Below are 26,853 nucleotides of genomic sequence, written 5' to 3' on the forward strand. Positions count from 1 at the left end.
TGGTGGTGAGTTGGGTCTGAGGGTGGGGGAAGACTTTAGACAGACCTGGTAAACCCAAGCGGGTGGTGCCGGTGAACTGGGAACATCTGGAGGAGGCCCCTGTCCGAGAGATCTTCAACTCGTACCTCCGGCGGAGCTTTTCTGGCATCCCTGTGGAGGTTGGGGGCATCGAACTTGAGTGGGCGATGTTCAAAGCTTCCATTGCTGAAGCTGTGGCGGAGAGCTGTGGTCTAAAGGTCTCGGGTGCCTCAAGGAGTGGTAACCCTCGAACACCGTGGTGGATACCGGTGGTCAGGGAAGCCATCTTACTGAAGAAGGAGCCCTTCCGGGATACGTTATCTCAGAGGACTCCAGAGGCAGTTGCAAGGTACCAACAGGCCCGACAGGCAGCAGCGGGTGTGGGAGTTCAGAGCAGCCATGGAGAAGGACTTTCGGTCGGCACCAAGGTGTTTCTGGAAAACCGTCCGGAACCTCAGGAGGGGGAAACAGGGAACCATCCAAGCTGTGTACAGTAAGGATGGGACACTGTTGACCTCTATGGAGGAGGTAGTTGGGCAGTGGAAGGAGCACTTTGAGGAACTCCTGCATCAGACCGGTATGCCCTCTATTTTAGAGGCAGAGCTGGAAGCTGATGGGGAATCACCATCGATTACCCTGGTGGAAGTCACTGAGGCAGTTAAACAACTCCGCAGTGGCAAAGCCACGGGGATTGATGAGATCCATCTAGAAATGCAGAAGGCTCTGGGTGTTGAGGGGCTGTCTTGGATGACATGTCTCAACATTGCATGGAAGTCTGGGCTGTGGCCGTGGAACAACGGACCAGGTCTTTACTCTCGCAAGGATCCTGGAGGGGGCCTGGGAGTATGCCCATCCGGTCTACATGTGTTTTGTGGACTTGGAGAAGGTATATGACCAGGTCTCCCGGGAGATATTGTGGGAGGTGCTGCGGGCGTATGGGGTGAGGGGGTCACTTCTCAGGGCCATCCAATCTTTATATGCCCAAAGCAAGAGCTGTGTTCGGGTACTCGGCAGTAAGTTGGACTTGTTTCCAGTGGGGGTTGGCCTCTGTCAGGGCTGTGCCTTGTAACCAATCCTGTTCGTGATATTCACGGACAGGATATCAAGGTGTAGTTGGGGGGAGGAGGGTCTGCAGTTTGGTGTGCTGAGGGTCTCATCACTGCTTTTTGCAGATGATGTGGTCCTGTTGGCATCATCAGTCTGTAACTTCCAGCACTCACTGGATCGGTTCGCTGCCGAGTGTGAAGCAGCTGGGATGAGGATCAGCACCTCTAAGGTTGAATCCCATATCTCTTTTCTACCCCTACCCCTTAGCCCTACCCCTTGTCCCTTGCCCCTTGAAACGGAGTGCCAAGGGGTGGGGCCGAAAGTCAACCCCTCCGAATTGGGACACCCCTTCGACAATCGCGTACGTCATCAGTAGTCGCCGCTGCCTCTTACGTAGGCAGATGCGACAAGCTAATGCTACCGTCACATTCGATTTGTGTATGACATTCCTGCATGCTGTATCCCATAACGCTATCAATGTAACTGAATACCAGCAGCGAGGTTGCCGAAGTTATTATTGATAACGTTATCACTGTAGATTATCATCAGGGCTGCCCACAGAGCACCGCTAGTGGCATTCAGCCTGGCAACGGTAACCACGTAACTGAAGCCTCGACTACTATTGATTTTTTTCGGGGGATTTTTTTACGAGGAAAATGACCACTACACATTGAAACAACATTTAAATAGACAATAAAGTGGTTTTCGTACATTTTAAAACTTTATTCATGGAGAAAATACTTACATTTGTGGCCTTCTTTAGTTGCGGAAGCAGCCATCTTGTTGGTGTTGCAAGGCATTCTGAGAAATCTGTCGTACCCCTCCGTTTGGAGTGTGCCTCGGAAAAATCTCCATTTGGAGGGGTACATAGCCCTACCACTTCCCCCTACCCCTCCGTCATAATGGAAATTGGGGCACCCCTACCCCTCCACATGAACGCGCAAAACGGAGGGGTAGGGCCAAGGGGGTAGGCCAAGGGGTGAAATGGGATTCAGCCTAAATCTGAGGCCATGGCTCTCAGCAGGAAACCTATGGATTGCCTACTCTGGGTAGGGAATGAGTCCTTGCCCCAAGTGAAGGAGTTCAAGTACCCTGGGGTCTTGTTCACGAGTGAGGGGACAATGGATCGGAGCAGCAGGGGCAGTATTGCATTCGCTCTACCGCACTGTTGTGGCGAAAAAAGAGCTGAGCCAGAAGGCAAAGCTCTCAATCTACCAGTCAATCTTCATTTCGACTCTCACCTATGGTCATGAGGGCTGGATCATGACCGAAAGAACTAGATTGCGGGTATAAGCGGCCGAAATGGGTTTCCTCAGGAGGGTGGCTGGTGTCTCTCTTAGAGATAGGATGAGAAGCTCAGTCATCTTGGTGCAGGTGTGTGTGCGTGCGTGCGTGCGTGCGTGCGTGCGTGCGTGCGTGCGTGCGTGCGTGCGTGTGTGTGTGTGAGAGAGAGAGATAATGGTTAGTTTTGTTTATTGTAGGTCTCCTGCAGCTACTTCAGCAAGCGCATCAGAATGCAACGTTGTTGTAGCGGGAATATCTAAATCTTACCCGGATACAGCAGTGCTATTTTCAGATTGGCTGTTCAGTAGCTATATTCTTTTTATTTGGGTAGCTGGTGCTGCTGCGGTCCACCGTACACACCGTGCTGTGTGTGGTGACCGGCCCAGGCAGGACGGTGTGTGTGTATGCGGCCGTTTCCACCTCCACATCAGTCTCTCAGCGCTCCTGTATAATTATATGAAGGAATGATGTTGTACAGTAAATATGTTCTCCAGAAAGAATGAAAAAACTGCAGTTCCAACAACATATTATTTGAACATGGGACTTTATTTACTGCATTTACTATCAAGAAAATTCTTTAAATTCATCATTAAAATGTTAATAAGTTAAATGTTCACTTTTTAATTAAATAATTTATGCAATATCTGAATGCTGTGAAGTGAACTATAATCATTTGTAAGTAGTATAGCTCATAGAGAGTAATATAGTAGTGAATAAATAACATGGCATGATTTTTCTTTCCCTAACTCTAATCTGTCATCTGATGCATATTTCAGTTGTGCTGAGGCACAGTTGAGATGTAGACTTTTTCACTAATGATTTTGTACTCAATAATAAGCTTAACATTTCTTTACAGACACAAAGTTGATAACGTATTTATATTGTGTTCATACTTGGCAGGTTTACCGCATCTGATTTTCAACCAAGCTTCGGACCTTTATATTGTTTAGGTAAGTACATTTAACAAACAATTCCTTACTGCCATGTTAATCCTGGAAGTCATGCAATGATCAGTTTAAATTTAACATTAATTTCATCAATAGAACTGCCAATTGTGCCAAGGGAATATAATCGAATTTAGGTGTGTGTAAGTGTGTGGTATGTCTCTCAAGGTCTCACTATGGTCATTTGCAAAGAATGGGTCAAATTGAATGCTGTGCCTTTAAAAGTGTTCAAAAGATCATCGTCAGGTCGCCATAAGGTGTACTCGTGATTTCCCATACACATGTAGTGGTTTTAAGTGCCTGTACTGTATGATTCTATGTCATTGCTTTTCCTCTGAGACAGTAACACCATATTAGCATGTTTGAATAGCCTTACTCTCTTTTGGGAAAAAGGGTTTTAATATTACATTCCCTTGCATTAAGTATTTTCAAGGTACTTTTTTTCCCCCTGGATGTAAGGTTTACTTACACTTAAAGTAATGTTTGATTGTCTTTTTTTCTTCTCCACTTTTCTATATTTGTCTAGTTTATGTAGCAGTGTAAAGACAGTGGTGCTGAATTGTCTAGACGCTCAGAACTTCTTAAACATTACAGACAAAGACATAGTCATTTTGGGCATGGCCATTATATTAAATGTATACATCCAGATTGTCCATGCATCTTTAAGACTGAATTAAGAATTCACTTTTGACACGTGTCAAGGAGTCATAGCAATGCCTTCGAGCACTCTGACAAATTTACATTTTCCTGCCAACTGTGTGGTTTTTGTGAACTTGGAACTGATCGTAATTATTTTGTACATGTAAATCATCATCTAAAAAACAATGAGACAATTGTATATTGTATAAAGGCTGTGAATACAAAACCAACATATATAGTACATTGAAGTCTCACAAAAGTCAGAGGCACAGCTTGCATTCATTAGTAGATTTTAAGGATGGTGTAGTCCATGGACTTTTTGTGACTGAAACTGCAGAGCCTGGTGGTTCAGACAATGAGGACTGCTGTGACAACAGCCAGTCTGATGTTGAATACAACAAAGGATCAGACAGATATAATTGAACAAAAACTTGCAGGATTATTATTAAAACAAGAAAATATTTTTCACATGCAAAGTGCTGCAATTGATGAATTGCTGGAAGAACTTCAGTACTTGTTGAGTACAGCATCTCTGTGTAGTACAAGTGTGATACAAGACACGCTCAGTAGTTACAGCCTGCAAGTTGATCATACATTCATTAAAGAAGTTGCATCCACTTTCTGTGTATCTAATCCCACATGCAAGTCAATTGGTAAAGGCTGTCCTTTGGCAACATCATTTAAGCGCAAAAAAATAATTTGTAGAGCCCATAGAATATATGCTGGATGAAAAAGGCAAAAGAACACTGCGATATATTCCAGTATTAAAAATTCTGCACCAGCTTTTCACAGTCATATTCTTAATAAAGTATTAGACAGTAGTCTCACATCAGAGGAAAAAGGAACAGAAGTGATACACAGGTCTAACCAAGATGGTTTGTTCTTTAAAGAAAACAGCTTTTTATCAGTAGGCCAATTGAGAGTGTTACTTAATTTGTATGTGGATGATTTTGAGTTTGTAATCCGCTCAGCATGTCTCGCAAAAAACATCAAATCTGTGCTGTTTATTGGACTCTAAGCAATTTACCACCTGTTTCCCATTCCTCATTGTCTTCCATTCATTTGGCTTTACTGTGCAGGTCTGAAGACGTCAGGAGTTACGCTTATGAAAAGGTCTTAGAGCCCTTGTTGAGGGATCTTGTGACTTTAGAAAGTCATGGTATTTTTATTGCACAGCTTGGCAGTTTTGTTAAGGGCACTATACAGTGTGTCATAGCAGATAACTTGGGAGCGCATGGAATGCTGGATTTACAGAGAATTTTGTAGGTGAATACGCTGTTTTTGTTTGGCCCAATAGTCTGAAATTCAGCAGAAAGAAGTTCAGAGTTCAGATGTGTTTACTCTCAGAAGCAAAGCGACACATGAAACGTATATTAGTTCAGCACAGGGCAATGTGAAACCATGTTATGGTGTTAAAAGGCCCTGTGTTCTCTCTGCACATACATTAACGCTCGATGCGTTACATTAACGCTCAGCTTGGACTTCTTTCTGAAAAAAACGACTGTGTTTCTGAAAAAACAGACTGTGCTTCTGGAACAAACAAAAAACAAACAAACAAAAAACAGACTTGTGTATATATATTTATATTGTTATATTTTTTACTTTTTAATAGCTTATTTTTAGTAGATATGTCATGCACCAACCTCACCAAAGCAAATTCCTCGTATGTGTAAAATCGTACTTGGCAATAAAGCTTTTTCCTGATTCTGACATCTTTCTCATTTCAATGTTTGCGCTGGCTACCCCCAAGATGTTGCACATAACAGCTTTGAAGGCATAGTACCAGTTGAGTTGGCACATTGTCTGAATCATTTAATGTCCAAAAAATATTTCACACTGGACAGTCTCAATGAGTCCATTTTGAAATTTCCTTACAAATGGACAGACAGGGGTAATCGTCCATATTCTATTCCAAAGGCCTTCATGCAGAACAAAACTATTGGAGGGAATGCTCACAAAAATTGGGAGTCTCTTGCATTTCCTCCCATTTTTGGTTGGACAGTTAGTGTCCTCAAATGAGCCAGTCTGGCAGGTCATTTTGGACCTGAGGGATATTGTGGATTTAGTTGTTGTGCCAGTACATACTGCGCAATCACTTGCTTTCCTTGAGGAAAGGATCTGTGATCACAGATGCAGGCTACAAGAGGTGTTTCCAGGTATAAAACTTTTACCAAAACATCATTTTGTTGAACATTATCCACAGATGATTTGATTTTTTGGTCCGTATGTCCTAAAACATACTCTTATCACTGGTGGTGAAACATCAGTTCATGATGGCATGTTACTTGGAGTCAAACACAACCAAAAAATGTAGCTGGACTGTCTCAGCTGTGTCAACTGTCTCTGTTGACATTTTGCATCAGGGTGTACAGAGAGTTTTGAAACTAAAATACCCTGATATTGCACACATTCAGCTCACTAAGACTGCATCTGTCAATGGAGTGACATACAGAGAGGGCATGGCTGTTGTTTGTGGCTCTACTGGTAGCTTGCCAGACTTTGCAGAAGTTGTCCAGATGGTTGTTTTGGAGGGAAACTTGAGTTTCATTGTCAAAGAGTTTGGTGCTTGGTATTTGGAGCATTTTAGGGCATTTGAGTTGTGTCCAACCTCTCAAGTCTCCCTCATTCAACTTGGTGCCCTCGTGGACCAGTACCCCTCAGCAGATTACAGGATTGGAGGCCGCCGAATGGTGACACTTAAAAGATTCATACATAAACAAGGTTAGATCACACTAAATCATGTTGTGCTTATGTATTATGTATGTTGTATTCATTTTTTAATATTTGTTTAATTTTCCCTTTCACATTTATATTGAAGAATGGCAGAGCCCATGAAGCTGAAAGTCATCATAGAAGAGGATGACTACAGAAGACTTGATCTCCTTTAATGGACTTGAACAAAACAATTTGTGATGCATTTGGAATTGAAAGAGACTTTTGCATTCAATTCATAGATCCTGACTTCAATAATGAGTTCATGAACATTACATCAGTGCAAGACATTCAAGACACAGGAACAATTAAGCTTGTGTACATGCAAAATTGTTTGGATATGAGTCCTATTTCAAGGCTGAACTCTCCAAGCACTCCCGGATCATCTGCAGGCCCATCAAGCATTCACACACCTCAGAGTGTGTCCTCATTGTCTTCACCTGACTCCGTCACCATCATTCTGTCCCATTCAGACAGTGAGCTGAGAGCGCGTGCATGGCCCTTTGACTTCAGCACTCCTCGCTTCCTATACGATGTGGAGGTGCAGCTTCAGCGGGGAAATTACATATTCAGAGAAACTGGCGCAAGTCTGAAAATTACACCAGGGCTGAAGTCCGACATCCTAGACAAACTGGCTGAAGAAATTTTCCAGTTTACAGCATATCCACAAAATCACCAGATAGATGATGTAGCAGGGGCGCTGATCAAATATTTTCTGGCTGGATGATTAGCCTGAAATACAAAGATGCGGAACATTCGATGTCCTGAAGTGACTGTTAATGCATTCAAAAATAAATCAAGAGATGAATGCTTCCCAGCCAAAAATGTAAAGAAAGCTAAAAAGGCAGAGGTCAACTATTGTCCTTCACACCCCACTGGCGAAAATGACAGCCTGGAAAACCTGAGAGTTGAACTTTTGAATGATATCAGACAAAGAAACGAGACATCAGATGTAAAAGAGAAGATGTCTAAAACTTTCTCCTACCAAAGAAAAGAAGTGGTGCATGGAAGTCCAGGTGCTGAAGAGATTAAAGTGAGGTGGCCTGTACTTTTCCATATTAATGAGGTAAATACATGCTTGCTTCCCTCCAGTGTGCCTCTTTTCATTGTGCATTTTCACTATGTGTTATGATTTCACAATGTGGATTACAAGAATCACCATTGCGTAAAGAACTGAGCACAGTGTTCTTTGTCTTCTGCCACTTTTTTTATGTGCAACAGATAAATGCTGAATTTCAGCGAATTCACTTGAGACGACCTTCATGGCACGGTTGGACAGTCTTCAGCCTCAGCTGACATCAGTTTTCCAGAAGAAGGGAGGTGTCACTGGCCAGAAACTACCCAAACATCTGCAGATCTTACAAGAGGTAACAGTTCATTCATTGTTGTCTACATGTGTGCTTTAATATATTATGTTTCAGTAAAGCCTGGATCATTACTGTAAGACACATTTCCAAAGAAACATTTGACATGTTTACATGTTATGGTACTGAAACAAGCCCTGTTTTCTCTGGTGGGACAGTTAATGTACACCACCTGCACTGAGCTGGTTTTTTACAATGCTTAGCACAGCGCTTTCATCCTATACACCCATACATGTCACATAGTGTAACCACACCACAATTATTTTGTAATCAAAGGAATAAGGAATTTATAGTATAACCGTGGGTTGAGAAGTTCAGATATTTACTACTTACAATTACTCCAGTGCCTGGAAATGTTTTTCATAAGTGGAATCTCTTCACCCAGGCTACAAGCGATTCAAAAAGGGAAGTAGTCCTTAGAGCACTTTGCTTCTACCTTGGAGAGGATGATGGACATCTAATCCATGAGTATATGGTAACTTTAATGTTCTGAATGTAACTTGTATTTAAGATTCTAAAGTTGTTTTTCCTGTAGTTTTGGCTCCCCACTGGGTCTCTTCAGTGTACAGCAGAGGTGTCTGTTGTGTTTAAAAGAATAATTGTGTGTTTCTGGCGCCATCCTGTGTGTTTCCGGCGCCGTCGCAAGTGACAGCCCTTCCAGCAGCTCCGTGTGTGTTGTGTGCTATTTTGGACTTTTTTGTACTTTTAAAGCTGTCCATGCTCTTTTTTTGTCACTGATTAACCTCTATCCTATGGATATGGATTTTAACAAGACTCGTTTATTTGAGGAACAAACTGCTCACTCTACGAACAAAGTCCCGTGCTGGTGTGGTTCCCCAGTTACCTGACCAGGTGAGGAGGCTGGATCGAGGCTGCAGAGCCGGCGCTAAGCTAAAGGCTAAGTGTCTAGCGAGAAAGTGGAGATACAAGCCTTTGGTACCTTCGGTTATCATGGGAAATGTAAGCTCACTACCGAACAAAATCAATGAACTGGCTGCGCTGGTGAAAAATACTACAGTACTCCCTACTCCCTACAGGGAGTGCAGTTTGTTGTGCTTTTCTGAAACGTGGCTCACGACAAACATCCCGGATGCTAACATGGAGCTACATAGCCTCAGCACAGTCAGGGCAGACAGAGACACAAAAGCCTGCGGGAAGAGAAAAGGAGGAGGACTCGCTACATACATCAACACAAGGTGGTGTAATCCTGGACATGTAAGCACCAAAATCTCCATCTGCTGCAGGGACATCGAACTTATGGCTGTAAGTTTGCATCCTTATTATTTGCCCAGAGAGTTTGGACACGCCATTGTTGTTATGGTTTACATCCCTCCACGGGCTGAGGCGGAGGTAGCGTGTGATGGAATCCACTCTGCTGTTGCCAAACTACAAACACAGCATCCTGAGGCCATTGTGTTGATCACTGGGGACTGAAATAACGTGACTCTGGACACAACGCTACCAGCTTTCATCCAGTAAGTGGACTGTAACACAAGGGGAAATAGGACTATTGGCCTACTGTATGCAAACATAAAGGATGCATACAGCACCATCCCGCTGCCTGCACTGGGGAAAGCAGACCACAACCTGATTCTGCTTCAGCCTCACTACAAACCAAGAGTGAGGAGGTTACCCACAACCACACGCTCATTCAGGAAGTGGTCTCCTGAGACAGAGTAGACTCTGAGAAATTGCTTTGCAACTACAGACTGGGATGTACTGCAGGGATCACACAGCAAGGACACTGAGGAAGCTGTGAACTGCATGACTGACTACATCAACTTCTGTATGGATGTTATTTTTCCCTTGAGGACTGTACGCTGCTATGCTAACAACAAACCCTGGATCACGAATGACATCAAGGGCCTTCTAAACCAGAAGAAGAGGGCTTTCAAGGACGGTGATCAGCAAGACTTAAGCGCGTGCAGAGGGAACTCAGAGTCCAGCTCAGGGAGGCGAAGGAGCGGTACGGAAGGAAACTAGAGCAGAATTTGCAGAACAACAGCATGAGGGAGGTGTGGGACGGGATGAAGACCATCACCAGCTGCAGCTTGAAGCGGGGTGCCACCTCAGAGTAGTACTGCAACCACCTCCCCAGCCTCTGTTCTCTCTCTCCCTCTAGACACCAGTACGGAGGAGACCATCCCCCCACAAAAGATCACAGCAGCCCAGGTGTGCGGAGAGCTGCTGAAGGCCTGCACGTTGGAGTTGGGAGACCCCTACAGCGCTGAGCCTGGAGCAAGGGAGGGTCCCTCAGCTGTGGAAAACATCCTGCATCATCCCAGTCCCAAAGAGACCAGAACCTGAGCAGCTGAATGACTTCAAGCCAGTCGCCCTGACATCACACGTGATGAAGACCATGGAGCGGCTGCTGCTACATCACCTGAGTCCACAGGTGCGCCACACCTGTGACCCTTTGCAGTTTGCTTAGCAGGAGAAGGTGGGAGTGGAGGACGCCATTGTCTACTTGCTACACCGATCCCACTCCCACCTGGACAGTGGTGCGGTGAGGATTACATTTTTGGACTTCTCCAGCACCTTCAACACCATCCAGCCTCTGCTCCTCAGAGAGAAACTGACAGAAATGGGAGTAGGCTCACACCTGGTGGTCTGGATTACAGACTATCTGACAGGCAGACCTCAGTATGTGAGACCGTGGGACTGCAGTTCTGACAACGTGGTTTGCAGCACAGGAGCACCGCAAGGGACCGTGCTCTCTCCAGTCCTGTTCTCCCTGTACACATCGGACTTCCAATACAACTCAGAGTCCTGCCACGTGCAAAAGTTTGTAGACGACACTGCTATCGTGGGCTGTATCAGGAACGGACAGGAGGAGGAGTACAGGACACTGATCAAAGACTTTGTCACAAGGTGCGACTTCAACCACCTGCACCTCAACACCACCAAGACCAGGGAGATGGTGGTGGACTTTAGGCGGCCCAGGCCTCATCCGGAGCCTGTGACCATCAAAGAGGACTGTGTGGAGATTGTACGGACCTACAAATACCTGGGAGTGCAGCTGGATGACAAACTGGACTGGACTGCCAACACAGATGCTCTGTGCAGGAGAGGACAGAGCCGACTGTACTTCCTCAGAAGGCTGGCATCTATCTAATTTGCTGTTACAGTGCACCATTCTAGAATATTTGACATGTAGTGATGTTTCTAGTGCTGCTTTACCTGTCAAAGTCAGTATAGTAAAATGTTTTGTTCTGGTTGCTTATATGATAGAGCCAGGCATAAGTCGAAGTCGAAGCACAAAAGCACACCTTGGAACACACAGTGCCCATAAAACACTTGATGCACAAATGGACAGTGCCCTGATTGAAATCCGAAAATATCTGTCGTGCAGATGTACAATGTATGTTAAAAAAAATAATGTTTATTTGGGGGAAAGCATTCTAATGTTTTCCTATTCTCCTATTAACTTAAAATATACAGGACAGCGAAGGAAATGCCATCCTGACAGACATGCAGAAGTGGGCCATGGGCATTTACGTCATCAGCAAGGAGAATGGAGTTTCTGGACACTATGATGACATCGGAATGATGGAGCGATCATCCTGGTCCTTGGACTAAAAAACAAAATCATTGTTGGACTGTAGGAATTCTTCAGCCACAGTTAAGTAGTGTATGTGATGCTTTGTTGTTTTTGTGAATTGTGCAATGAATGGTCAATGTGATCTCAAATGCAGCATCACTAAGTGTTCCACACAGATGAGAAATGCTTGAACCCTTAGCTACTATGGTAAGAGAGGAGGTAAAAATTCAGGGAGTTACTAGAGGAGGAAGGGAGCATAAATTATTTCTTTATGCTGACGATATTTTGGTATTTAGTCAAGACCCAGCTAACTCTGTATCTGGGTATCTGTATCTGTATCTGCTGGAGGTGAAACATATTCTAAAGTATCAGGTTACTGCATTAATTGGCCCAAATCTAAAGCTATGCCAGTGGCTCAAACTTGTTCCAAGAAATTATTTTCAATTTTTAATAAATGGCTTCCTAAGGGCATGAAATACTTAGGGATAGAACTGAATCTAGGTATAGGAGAAATCATGTCTACTAACATGGAAAAATGATTAAACAAAATTAAAATGAACTTGGATAATTGGAGTAAACTGCTTTTGACTTTATGGGGAAAGTTGAACACAATAAAAATGGTTGTTGTTCCACAAATTATTTATTAAGTTGGAATGGCACCTCTATGCATTCCACAAGAACTATTACAAAGATATGGCAAGATGATAAATTCATTTCTTTAGGATGGAAGAAGACCTAGAATTCATACAGACAAACTATTTCAGCCAAAGAAGAAAGGGGGCCTATCCTTGCCAAACACACAGCATATACAGCATATATATATGTGTATATATATATATATATATATATATATATATTTTTTTTTTTTTTTTTTTTTTTTTATGAAAAAGCTGGCAAAACACTGGGGTGGAACAAATACAAATACTGATCTGGATTGGATCTTGATTGAACAAGAGCTTACCGCTCCTTTTTAACCTATTGAAACCCTTGCTCAAACAATAAAACAGGAGAAAAATAATATGATGAGTCCAATTCTAATACATTCAAAAAAAGCGTGGCAAGAAATACATAAAAAACATGATTTCCCATAGTACTCAAAAATATGCATCAATATGGCACAATCCAAAAATAAAAATAGGTAAATGATTTATTGGGCTCAATGGATAAGAAAGGGTATTAGAATATTAGATGATCTTTTTGAAGAAGGCAATTTCCTATTCCTATTTCTTATAATAGATTAAGGGAAAAATATAATCAAGATGGACGAGGCCACTTTTGGAAATATACAGATTAGAGACTGCATTAAAAAGAAAATTTCCTTTGATCAAGATAAAAATTTAATAGAAAGCTACGTACAACTACAACCAATGTTTCATAGAGCATCTAAGTGGTATGAGATATGTCCCTGGAGGATTAACAGTGGGTGTAGAACTCTTAGGAAGTTATGGGAAAAAGACTTGCGTTGTACATTAAAAAAAAATATTATTATTAAAAATATTATTATACGTCAACCAGACAGTAAAATGGGTCTAATTAAAGATGACCTATGTTGGAAATGTAGAAAAGAACGCAGCACATACATGCATGCACTATGGGAATGTCCCAGGGTCTTTGTCTGTGGAGAAATGTTCTGGATTATATTGGTAGATGGTTAGGATGTGAATTTCCCATATCATCAAGATTATTTCTTCTTGGAGACAAAATCATAGTGCCGCTTTTAAATAAATCACAATTTGGAATATTAAAAACGGGCCTAATAACTTGTTGAATAAGATGTTGGAAGAACCTCAAGCTCCTACATTGAATACATGCAACCTCCAAATGATGGAAAGGGCTGTTTGCTGAGCACTCATTAGATTTGGGCGGTATCCAAATTTTGATACCGTCAAACTTTCCTCACATTTTGTCGGGGTATACGGTATTACCGTGACTAATTAAAAATCACTTCACAGGGCAGCGTGACATGCGTGCAGTTCAGACGGTCAATGCTCACGCGAAGAAGCACCAGTCCTAACTTGTAGCATACCAGAATGACGTGGAAACTCAGCTAAAAGCCTCTACCAAGCATTGGCACCCAAACGAAACATAATTCATACCCCACGAAATATGTGCAATATGTGTAATTATATGTGAATGTAACGAAAGCACGAAAATAGCGCACGTCAAAGGCACTGCATCTGCTGATTTCACCACCTCATGCTGGACCACAAAAGCCCGGTATCATATGAAAGCAGAGAGTCTGATGATCACGAAGATGTCTGCCTCAACACTGTGCGACGAAAACTCGACGAGCTAGCAGCCAAAGAGTAACAGAAAAAAAAACTTCGCTAAATTATAAAATATGTTTTACCTTTGCTGTTTTGTGGTCAAAAGTTATATTCCAGCCCAAAAATACGTTACTAATGTCTCCTCCTATGACTCTGTGTTAGTTTGAGATCAATCACGAAGGTCCTGCTTGTTTACATAAAAAGGAGGGGGTTTCTAGAGTGGAGGGAGCGCTCTTCATGCAATAACCTATCTCTGGGCTTGCTTCCTTCTGGATCGGGATCGTCATTGGTGTTTCTATGGTGAGTCAATGGCGCTCACAGAGGACTCTGCTGAGCAGCCTGAAGTGTTATTTTACTGTTTTATTTGCATTTCATCCTTTTACAAGAGCTAAGAACAATAGCAAGCAGAAAAAAGGCTGAAAAAGCATTTTCAACAGAGGAGTTTGTTCGTATGCTTGGACGAGATAACGGTACTCTGCCCAGACGCGCCCATATGAGCGCCTGGACATACCTGTGTTAAAACACCTGTAAAACTGCTCAGGTTCATTTTGTAGCATGTACTTTTGCACAGTCACCTTTTTCTCGAGTAAAAATTCAACCAGATACATTGAATGGAGTGGACTTCATTTTTGTTATGACGATGCTACAATTATGTTAGACCCCTATAGACCTATATGCGCAGCATTTTTAAATGACAGTAATGAAACTGATACCGTTGCTATTTTTAGATACCGCGGGATACCTTATTACCGGATTACCGCCCAATCCTAGCACTCATCTCTACTCCCTCTTCACTCATGACTGTGTGCCTGTGCATGGCTCCAACTCCATCATCAAGTTCGCAGACAACACCACGATGATAGGTCTGATTAACAACAACGACGAGTGGTGCACCGGCAACAACCTGACCATCAAACCCCAAGAAGACCAAGGAGCTCATCGTGGACTACAGGAAGACTAAAGGCTGCAGTCACACCCCTATTCACATCGATGGGGCTGAGGTTGAACGTGTCTCCAGCTTCAAGTTCCTGGGTGTCCACATCTCCGAGGACCTCTCCTGGGCCCTCAACTCCTCCACCCTGATAAAGAAGGCTCCACAGTGCCTCTACTTCCTGAGGAGACTAAAGAAATTTAACCTGGCTTCTCAACTCCTTAACTTCTACCGCTGCACCATCGAGAGCATCCTGACCAACTGCATCTCAGTGTGGCACGGCGGCTGCACATCCGCCTGCACATCCGCCTGCAACGGGTGGTGAAAATCGCCCAGTACATCACTGTTGCCCAGCTAACTACCATCAAGGACCTCCAGTGCAAGTGGTGTCTAAGAAGGGCACGCAGCATCAGCAGAGACAGCTCCCACCCCAACTATGTACTGTTTGCCCCCCTCCCATTTGGTAGGAGGTTCAGGAGCCTCCCTTCCCACACCAGCAGGCACAAGATCAGCTTCTTCCCCAGAGCTGTTACCCTGCTGAACTTCGTCCCCCGGCAGCTCCCCCTCCAACCCCCATCACCCTCCCATTGACAATGGCACTCCTTCTTACCACCTCATGGCCCTCACTCAGGACCCAAGAGACTACAAACAAAGATGAACATTACAACTCAGCCCATGTCATACTGCACATAACACTTTGTATTTTAAATACACTCTATATTCTTATACTTAGTACTATAGGTTTTACTGCACCGCCACTTGCTACCTGTGGCACCTGTCACCTGTTTTATAATTTCATAGAAATTACCTGCACATACCTCATATGCCAATTGTACTACTTGTATGTATTTATATTTTGGATATCATGACTATTTGCACTTCTGGTTAGATGCTAAAATGCATTCCGTTGACTCTGTGATGCACTCTGATATTGACAATAAAGTTGAATCGAATCTAATCTAAATCTAATTAACTGTTCCATTCACAAAACAGCACCCATGAATAAAATAAGAAGAGGAAGAGGAAGAAGAAAAATGAACGTGAGAGGGATGGAGTATCTGCCAAGAAGGCAAAAAGTTTGTGCAACTATCTCACCAAATCGGAGGAGGCTTAACCATACGTCAGTCAAAGTTATGCTTTTTGTCAAATGTGCCACACAGATTTTATTGTATCACATGGAGGCAAAGGCGATGTGAACCAGCATTAGAAATCTAGCAAGCATAAGCCTGCCCAAGGGGTGCAGGAACATGGTCCACCAATGACTGCATTTCTACTATCTTTGCCATCCATTTTCTTAATCACCCACTCCGACCAACTGTCTCACTTGCCAGTAGCCTCTTAAAATTAAAACTGAACCATAAAGTGGTTAATGTGGTGGTGGTGGTGTGTGCATATACTTAAAGCAATACATAAATAAACTAAGTGCTGATTTTATATGCCTTTTTGTGTTTTCATTTATGTAATGCGGGGATGTTCGGAGCATTTCACTTTCAACCCAGTATCTGATTCTGACCACCTATTGTGAATTTTGCCATTCAGCTCCTTGTTAGAGAACAGCAGGTTGTGCAAAAAGTATTGAAACATTGAACATGCGCATTGAAAAATTTAGAGAAGGTCAAATTAAGGTCACCTGTAAAGGTTATAGTGTATTTTAGGTTCATCCTAAAATTTCACTTGAAAGCCGAATATCTCTAACTTTTTGTGAATAGTGTATGCTTTGATGATGTAGCGCAAGCTCAGAGCAGAGAGAGCAGCTGAGAGCTGAGAAGACAAGCAGAGAAGTGAAGCAGAGAAATTTTATTTTTATTTTTATTGATTTTTTTATGACCTGAAAAATAATGCCTACCTGGTTAGCAATTAATGAAGACCATATCTAAATAAACCACAACTGTTTTAGTGAAGTAAACTGCAGGTAAACTGCTTGGCAGTTATGTTTTTCAGTTTATTAAGGAAACCAAAGTGAATGTGCATTGTCTTAGTGGAGTTCTATTACATGTAAAAGAAGGCAGTGTGTGTGGGTCTAGTTGAACAACATTACGATGCACAGTAATTGTAACACTGTATTGATTTCGATTCATATCACCAGAATCATGTATTTCCTTTATGACCTGTTATACAGATCTCCTGTTTGAAGTTTGACCTTAGAGTGTTGGGAGATGACACACAAACATGGGACACAAGATGGCAACCAAACCCATGGACTATGTTCGAGAGAAGAACTCATCTTCAGCATGCCACAGAGAGGAGCCGCTGAGTATAGTTGGACTGTTGATAATATTCACTGCCAGACCAGTGGGACTTGGAAGACATAACTGGAACTGAACTGGTTTTTTACGTCTTTCATCTGTACTGTAGCACCTAAGTGTTTTGTAAATAGAGTGCAGCAAACCAAAAACCATTTGTGATATTGTACAAATAGAAGAAGGCCTTACATAAAAGCACAGATAATGTGCATGTGACCTTCAAAGATTTTCTCCTGCTTGACACTGACTTTGCATTTGCTGCTGTTACTCCTCATGAGGGTTATCATGTTCACACATTAGCACTGGTTCTGTGAGTTGCTACAGTCAGATCTCTGAAGACGACTGGCTATTACTGATCACCTGGTAAAGGCCGATGACATGTGATTCTTAACTAAACTGGATGAGGTTATCAGAGTGAACAGAAATAGAAAAAATAGAAAAATAAAGTATATGCAAAAGAAGGACAAATACATAAAAATAGAAAGGAAAAACAAAAAAAGAAAAAATAAATATGTAGGCTAAAGCGTCAGAGAATGAAGCCAGAGACAGAAGGAAACAGTAGGACTCACTTTTGTTATAGCAGGTGGTGAGCACAGCCTTATCTGCAGGACTGGCACCAATGTGCCATATCTCCCCAGCTTGGTGCAGAAGGACATTCTTATTAATGATGTTATTCTCATCATCAAAGTCAATGATGTGGATCTGGAAGAAAAGCAGAGACAAAGAGAAGGAAGATGGGTTGAAGATGAGGCTAGAGTTAAAACATGATATACCTTCCTCCACACACACACCAGCCACCGTTCAAAGCTCCAATCCACTCTGATTCCCCTGAAAAAGGAGAAGGTTCATCTTTTTAATATGACGGTAAATGTAATTTCAAGGCAGACATCTCTTTGATTCTTTTTTCCCCTGTCAACTACATACAACTGAAGACTTTTATCTTGATTTGGCCTTTAAAGTGATGATTAAGACACTGTTAGAACTCAAAGCGGATTCATGGCAGTTTTGGATATGACGTTGGGGGAGTCAGAGGTAAAGGTACAACAAAAAGGAAATTGAAAAAGCTCATTCCTTTTTTGAGAGATAAATGGCCACACTAAAAGGAACTCTACATTAGGTGCTTTATCCAAGACCGCTTTTCTGCGAAAGGGCTTTAATTGTTTATAGTAGTTAATAGTTAGTTAATAGTTTTAGAGGAAATTACATGCTATAACATTCTTGGCAAAGAAAAGCTAGGTGGTGACTTTCTGGAGGGTCACCATCACAATGAGGTTGTCAAGTGTGGCATCATTGTGTATACAGAGACATATTAGCTTTGTAGGTGATGGCAGGGATATTTCTTCTTCTTTGTGAATAGCTATGCTACCTGTTTCCCTCTGCCTCGAGTATTTATGCTAAGCTATACCAATCATGTTCTGACTCTTGCTCCATATTTACTCACAGACATGATGTAACTCTTCAGAAATAAAGCATGGGTATTTCCCAAAATGATACACTATTCCTTTAAGATACAATTTAAAACAGATTTTTTCCTTCAACCCAGCAAATCTCAAATCCTGTACATGTGTAGGAGCATCTGATGCAATTAAATATAATTCAGTGAAGCTGTGGGTAAATTGTAAAGCATATTTGTTTCCCATTTTATTGCATTCCTTTTGAATAAAATAGCTCAACAAATGAGTGCTCACTGAATAATTGATGTTACAACCTCAAAGTACACAGTATCAACATTATTCTGGATATGCAATAATTCCATTTATGAATAAGCTGACACTGAAAACTCTTGTTCTGACTAGTGAGAAAGCTGACCATACATTACACACGTTTTCTATTTCTCAAAGTATTGAGTATTGTTTTGATATTGGTATACCAGGCATCAAACTCACTAGTCATCACTAGTAGTTTGACCAAAAAAATCCTAATTTAAATCCTCATTAAGATGTTTTGTCAATGTGTTTGTCGGATCAAGACTTAACTCATGCTCATATTTTAGTGTAGTCAATGGTAAATATAGGACTTTTCTAGTCTGAAGACCACTCAAAGCACTTTTACAGCACAAGTCTACACAAGGCATTCAAGTGGCTAAGCCACCAGCTCATTATGAGCCAATCAAACACAAGCACACTGGCGGGGGCAATTTTGGGGTTCAGTATCTTGCCCAAAGATACTTCAGCATTTGGACTGCCAAGGACAGGGATCGAACCACCTTCTGATAGGTGGACGACCACTCTACCGCTCTGAGCCACAGCTGCCCCATTGCTGATTTCTTACATTGAACAATCTTGGTTTTCCTGGAATCTAGCTTAATTACATTCATGACGATCTTCTAGGATACAAAAGATGCATAACAAGAACTCAACAGTTACATCTAAATTACCACATGCCTTAAGACACCAGATATACCTATGGGTTTCCTTGATCCTGTGCAATGCTGAGGCCTTGGCTACACTTGAAAATACAATTAACAGCTGTCTAAACAGCACACAAGTTCAACAAACAAGCTTAACTTTTATCCATAACAAGTTCATAGAAACTCATCCTAACTGAGCTCTTTACATTAGATGGAAATCTATTCTATGAGGGCCCTCAACTGAATGCAATTCAGGGCCTACAATGCAGTAAAACAGTGAGGGTCTCAAGGTTTGATCAGACAATTAATGGCGGTTTCTCCCATAAGAGAGACACTCACAGCACCTTGGGGGACTGTTAATGGGGTTGTGATGGACAATAACTCCTGCTCGGCACTTGCCTGTACTTCTTTTACACGCTAAACAAGAGGATGAATGGAGGGAGTGTAAGGAGGGGGAGGAGAAGAGCACCAGTGCAGCAGCATCCTTCAGCCTCCTCAAAGTCAGCTAGGTGGCTATTAACCTTGAGTTGGACTGCATCAAGCAAAAAATTATTACGCAAAGTTAGAATTTTATGGTGGTGGGGGAGCGGGACAAATAAATTCAGGCCGGTAGGACAGGGTAATTGTAGGGCCTAGTAATGTGGTCCCCCTGAATGAACCCAGGTGTCAGGGGAGAGAGAGAGAAGTTCCAGCCCTCCTCCCCCAGGTGATTTATCCCTCATTCTTCCAGTCCTGGGGAGTGACTCATAGCCTTCAGCCACTTGGGCCCCCAGCCCAGCTCTTCTAATTATGAGCTGATGGTGGGAGGAATTGAGCCAGGGAGGAGGAGAGCAGGGAAATTAGGAAGAGAGGGTAAGGGAGGGATAAAACGAAGCTGGCTCATGGCCCCCACTTCAGGGGCCTCTCCACTAAAGCGCTTTAGCCACATAGATGACAGTAGGCAGGGCGGAGGAGTGGCAAGTGGGTGAGAGGGGCCATGCTCCGGTGCTTTACCTTGTTAGCAGCCTTAAATGCCATGCCAATGCACCCTCTGATTTATCATTCCAGCTATTAGTGTCTGAGGGATTTGAGAGGTGCTCTGCGAGTTAAGCAAGACATTTCCACCCTGCATTTGGCTGAATAGGAGGTGGAGAGGCCAGCAGGCTTATGGATACAGCAGAAGCTAGCAGTGCTGAAATGTCAATCGAAAAAATATTTTTCACGTGGCAAGTTCAAACTTAGACGATGAGCTGACCAATGTTGGCCAGCAAATTTATACCGTGTAGATTTTCATGCTTTCTAGTATAAGTAGTTTGTCTGTAGATGTAGTGGAGCAATGTGTCAATTCAACTACATCTAAGAGCAAAAGTCTTAATACCTGTTCAGAATGCTCACCATTATAGCCTCCTCCTGATTGCTTTCCACTACCTCCTGCATATCTCTAGAAGAAGTCTGTGTCTTTTACTTGTCGTTGTAATGTTAATTAATACAATTAATCATACAAATGACGACAACAGTGCACAATATAGGACAATCTATCCTTGAAGGCATTCACAGTAGAACAATCAGTGGTGCACATGAAAAGTGATGGAAGACACACACCTAGCCATTTGGTGTAGAAAGGGGGTGAGACAATTGTCTGTTTTCAATAAGTTACAAAAAATGTAAATTGAAAAGGGGCTTCGTACACTGTTGTTCGACACGCCCTTGCTGAAGCACCTATTTGAAATATACTGAGTCCTTGAATGAATTTTGATACAGTGCATCTCCAAGCGCACCTGTTATTTTGGTATGTGCAGCTGCACAAATGGGCTCAGTGTAGGTGAATATGAACTAGACTGGTGATTAATAAATATACTCTCAGCCAGTCAAATTACTGGTCTCATCATACGGAAACAGCTGAGCAAATCACAGTAACATTTGACTACAATGGAGAATCTGCTTCTCCACGAAATCATGTTGTTTTCTTGATGGTGCAGAGCAGCATGTGAACACACTGCATCACAAATCTATAGCCAAAGAAAGATGGCATCTTTTTACACAGTTAATTAGTACAATGATGATATAAACAAATAATAAAAAATGACCTGAGGGCATTTATAGGATTGCTGACTTACAGGAAAAAGCAGCTGTGGCTAACAGATACTGGGAGAATCAATCATACTAATTTATTAATAAATGGAGATTGATTTATCAGGATTCCTGATTTCACCGCATTAAACATTATTTTTTGATGCCAGTTTAAGCGCATCCACTGGTTGGAGAGTGTTTAATCAGAATAGTTTATTTACATTTTAAGCATTATTCTGGGGCGGCTGTGGCTCAGGAGGTAGAGCAGTCATCCACCTATCCGTAAGCCTTTATTGTTGCTGGAGACTTCAACCACTCCAACCTGAGGACTGTTCTCCACAAATTTCACCAGAATGTCTTCACCCCCACCAGAGGAGACAAAACCCTGGATCATATTTATACAAACATTTCTGAGGCTTACAAAGCCTGCCCCCTCCCCCACCTTGGGACAGTATGATTACCTCTCATTGTTCCCACTCCCCAAGTACACACCACTCATCAGATGTGTGAAGCCGTCAATGAGGACTGCTTAAATAGGCCAGAGGGAGCAGACACCACACTCCAGCACCAGTTCCAACACACAGACTGGAGTTTGTTCACCACCCGGACCATGCTGGACAGGATTTATAGACAATGACTCATAAGCCTCCTCCGTTCTGGATTACATCAACACGTGTTGACAACGTCACCACCCACAAACAGATAAGAACGTTCTCCAACCAGAAGCCTTTGATGAACAGTAAGGTCCGCCTCCTACTAAAGGAATGCGACTCGCCCTCAGATCTGGCAACACAATAGCCTAGAGCTCACCCAGAGCTAACCTGAAGAGGGGCATCAGGGAAGCTAAACACGCTCACAAACTACAGATTGAGGAGCACTTCCACAACAACACTGACCCCAGCTGCATGTGGCAGGGCATCCAGGCCATCACAGACTATCAGCCAAAAAAGACAGCCCCACCAACCAGCAATGTCTCCCTCCCTGATGAGCTCAACAACTTCTATGCTCGCTTCGACCGGGACAGCAAACAACCAGTCACCAAAACTGCCCCCAACCCAGATTAACAGCCCCTCACACTCTCCACTTATGACGTGCTTTCTGCACTCAGCAGGATGAACATAAGGCTGCTGGCCCTGACAGCATACCTGCTGCACCATCGCATCCTGACCAACTGCCTGTTAGTATGGTACAGCAGCTTTACAGCCTCTGAGCGGAAGGCCCTGCAATGGTGGTGAAAACTGCCCAGTAGGATTGGGCGGTAATCCGGTAATAAGGTATCCCGCAGTATCTAAAAATAGCAACGGTATCAGTTTCATTACCGTCATTAAAAAATGCTGCGCATATAGGTCTATAGGGGTCTAGCATAATTGTAGCATCGTCATGACAAAAATGAAGTCCACTCCATTCAATGTGGTTGAATTTTTACTCGAGAAAAAGGTGACCGTGCAAAGGCACAATCTACAAAAAGAACCTGAGCAGGTTTACAGATGTTTTAACACAGGTATGTCCAGGCGCTCATATGGGCGCGTCTGGGCAGAGTACCATTATCTCATCCAAGCACACGGAGAAACTCCTCTGTTGAAAACACTTTTTCAGCCTTTTTTCTGCTTGCTATTGTTCTTAGTTCTTGTAAAAGGACGAAATGCAAATAAAACAGTAAAATAACACTTCGGGCTGCTCAGCAGAGTCCTCTGTGAGCGCTCAGCTCTTTCATGGGATGGAGCGGTGAAACTAACTGCGTAGTTACGCCGATCAATAGCTCAGCGACCCGTCCACATTCACCATAGAAACACCAATGACGATCCAGAAGGAAGTAACCCCAGAGATAGGTTATCGCATGAAGAGCTCTCCCTCCATTCGAGAAACCCCCTCCTTTTTATGTAAACAAGCAGGACCTTCGTGATTGATCTCAAACTAACGCAGAATCATAGGAGGAGACATTAGCAACGTTTTTTCGGGCTGAAATATAACTTTTGACCACAAAAAAGCAAAGGTAAGACATACTTTATAATTTAGCGAAGTTTTTTTTCTGCTACTCTTTGGCTGCTAGCTTGCCGAGTTTCCGTCGCACAGTGTGGAGGCAGACATCTTCGTGATCACCAGACTCTCTGCTTTCATATGATACCGGGCTTTTGCGGTCTGCATGAAGTGGTGAAATCAGCAGATGCAGTGCCTTTGACGTGCGCTGTTTTCGTGCTTTCGTTACATGCGCATATAATAACACATATTGCACATATTTCATGGGGTATGAATTATGTTTCGTTTGGGTGCTAATGCTTGGTAGAGGCTTTTAACTAAGTTTCTCCCCGTCATTCTGGTATGCTACAAGTTAGGACTGGTGCTTCTTTGCGTGAGCATTGACCGTCTGAACTGCGCGCATGTCACGCTGCCCTGCGAAGTGATTTTTAATTAGTCACGGTAATACCGTATACCGAGGGAAAATGCGGGGAAAGTTTGACGGTATCAAAATTTGGATACCGCCCAACTCTACTGCCCAGTACATCACTGGTGCCCAGCTGCCATCGATGACCTCCAGCGCAAGCGGTGTCTAAGAAGGGCACGCAGCATCAGCAGAGACAGCTCCAACCCCAACCCCAACCATGGTCTGTTTGCCCCCCTCCCATCTTGCAGGAGGTTCAGGAGCCTCCATTCCCAGACCAGCAGGCACAGGAACAGGTTCTTTCCTAGAGTTGTTACCCTGCTGAACTCTGTCCCCCAGCAGCTTGCACAACTTGCACAATTTGCACTGGTAATTGGAATTCTTACTAGCTAAGTGGGTGTGTCATAATCTGCTGACCATGACACCACGTATGTTATTATGTACTGATTAAGTGAACCTTTTGTACAACACATTATGATGTACCTATTGAGCTGACATTGTTCTGATGACTCTCAGAGAGACAACGAACGACTTTGTGCTTTTTAGTACAAAATTGCCAGAACACACTACCTGCACAGACCTCATACTGTTTATACCTCATGCCAATTGCACTACTTGTATATACTTATATTTTGGATATTATGACTATTTGCACTTCTGGTTAGATGCTAAATGCTAGATGCTAAGGCTCGTAATGAGCAGGTGGTTTAGCTGCCGTATAAATGTGTGATGTGAATGGGTGAATGCAGACTTGAGTTGTTTGAGCCTTCAGACTAGAAAAACACTATACAACTATAGTCCATTTACCACTTATTACTGCACATTTGCTTCCTGTATTTCATTTGCTCTTTGCAAAATCACCAAAATGACAAAATATGTCAATTTCTGTGTGGAGTTTGCATGTTCTCCCCATGTTCACCTAGGGTATCCTCAATAAAATATACCCCCACTAAAAACATGCAAGAAGATCACCACCTGACCAACGGTGACGAAGAGAGTTGGGTCCCCGGGCACCGCTGTCGGCTGGCAGCCCACCGCTCCTGGTCTGCCGCGGAGGAAGGACGGACCAAAGATGGGTTAAACGCGGAGAAAATAATTTCAATTTGTAGTGTGCAACTAACTGTGTGATGTGGTAATAAAAGTACGTTTCTTCTTCTCTTCTTCTTCTTCTTATGATAATATGATCAAAGTGCCACTTAAGCCGGCTGTTACACCATCACAAAAACAGGGTGCACTGACTTCATCTTCAAATGTATCCACATTAAATATAAACCAGTATCTCAATTAGTATTATTCATATTTTTAGTGAGATAAAGTGGGATTGTGCATTCCTACTTTGCACACTACTTACCAGTGGCATTTAATGGCCTTGAGCAATCAAATCAATCGATAAATGAGCAACCAGCACCTTCAATACTACATAAATCTAACAATTGTTTAAACTACTATTGAAAAATTGCCTCTCTGTTTTTTGTGTTTGTGCTCTTTGGGCATGTCACAGTATAGGAAAGTCTGAAGAAGGGTAAATTAAGTTACTGACAGTGTGTAATAAGAAATCATACTCTCTCTGTCTCTGTCTCTCTCTCTCTCCTAATTATATCTAACCCCTCTTTATACCCAACCCAATAAAACTCACACCACAAAACCCTCACTAATACTCAAACACATAAAGAAAAATCATAGATAAATGCACATCCATAACACAGATGCAAATACAACAGATACAAAAGCTTATTTAGGTTGCCACTATCTTGCAGATGATGAAGCAATTAGTCAGTTGACGCTGGCACTTTTCACTGTCACCTGATGTTTTATAGATCAAACACTTAAGCAAGCAAAACACCAGATTAACTGAATTTAATAATCCATAATGAATACTTATTATTGCAGCCCTTTATAAATTTATGTCATTCATCAAGCAAAAATGGCTATTTGCTGGTTCCAACTTCTCAAATGTTCCAAACTTCTCAAAAAGATTTGCTGCTTTTGTTTCGGTTTTATTGTGATGGTCAATTTGTATACTATATTCTGACATTTTGTAATAAACAACTGATTCATTTGGGGCTAAAATTAACAACTACTTTTTGATTAATCATTCAGGAGAGTCTCTTTTCAAAAATGCCCATGACACCTCCTAAATTCTAAGATGACATCTTTTTTCATTCTGATTTTCAACCTGCTTGTTAAGTCCAAGTAAGATATTCAATCAACAATAATACAAACAGATATAAGTAGGAAATCCTCACAATTAATGGGCTAATATTAATATCTGATTATAAGTCTATGCACACAATAGTTGAAGAACCAACTTGAAAGGTTGTTTGAAGTTGTTACAGGCTGTGGATAAGTAATGTGACATTTTGATTGTTGTCATGAATGGCTGAGTGGTGCATCACATTAAATGTTGCCACTGCAAGGAACTGAGGACAGCATTATCTCCTTTGTTTTCATAAAGGATGGCCTAGTGTATCCTATGCTAAAGGAGATACATAAGGAAGCATTGAAGCACCATTCCTTAGCATTTGGAGAAAACAGCTCTTATCATGGCTGCTGCTTAGATATTTAATTAGTCAGTTAAGAACTTTACTAAGCAAAAAAACCTCACTAAGCAAAAAAAAAAGTATTCAAACACAACGCTGGTCTTCTAAGCCTCTTGGCCATTTGTGCTGCGTTCACTCAGCGTGTTGTCAGCTATTTTTTCAGGACCTAGAAGAAGCTCCTTTGTATGTTGTTGTCAGTCATTAGGTTAATGTCAGAAATCTAGTGATTCTGCTGTTCAATTTCAGTTAATCCATTTATTATTATAAGTTACCTTTACCTTTTCCTTTGTATCTTCAACAAGTACCTTTAATTCCTTGTGAGGAGGCCCTGTGAGTGGCATTTTTGTTACATTCTCTTTTCTACTGCTTCTTTGTGTTGATAGGAAATTTCTTTTTTTCTTTCTTTTTTTTTTTTTTTAGAAAGTTTATTTAGAACTGTGATTTTACTTCTACTCCAGGCTGGTATGTTATTTTGGCCAGTGCTCTCCCGTATGTTACATTTAAGCTTCCATATTTGACAATAAAGGTTTGAAATACCAAACAA

At 42.3% G+C, this 26,853-nt stretch overlaps 1 protein-coding gene across 1 annotated transcript in view; it reads right to left on the reverse strand.

Annotated features, from left to right (window-relative positions):
• eipr1 (EARP complex and GARP complex interacting protein 1) overlaps positions 1 to 26,853 on the reverse strand; it is a 155,429-nt gene that overhangs the window by 127,076 nt on the left and 1,500 nt on the right. Inside the window, exon 3 of the mRNA XM_070979313.1 lies at positions 17,560 to 17,692. Coding sequence (XP_070835414.1) covers positions 17,560 to 17,692 — 133 coding nt within the window. The remainder of the gene's footprint in view (positions 1 to 17,559; positions 17,693 to 26,853) is intronic.

Source organism: Chaetodon trifascialis, chromosome 14 (genome assembly GCF_039877785.1).
Source record: "Chaetodon trifascialis isolate fChaTrf1 chromosome 14, fChaTrf1.hap1, whole genome shotgun sequence".
Classification (NCBI taxonomy): Eukaryota; Metazoa; Chordata; class Actinopteri; order Chaetodontiformes; family Chaetodontidae; genus Chaetodon; species Chaetodon trifascialis.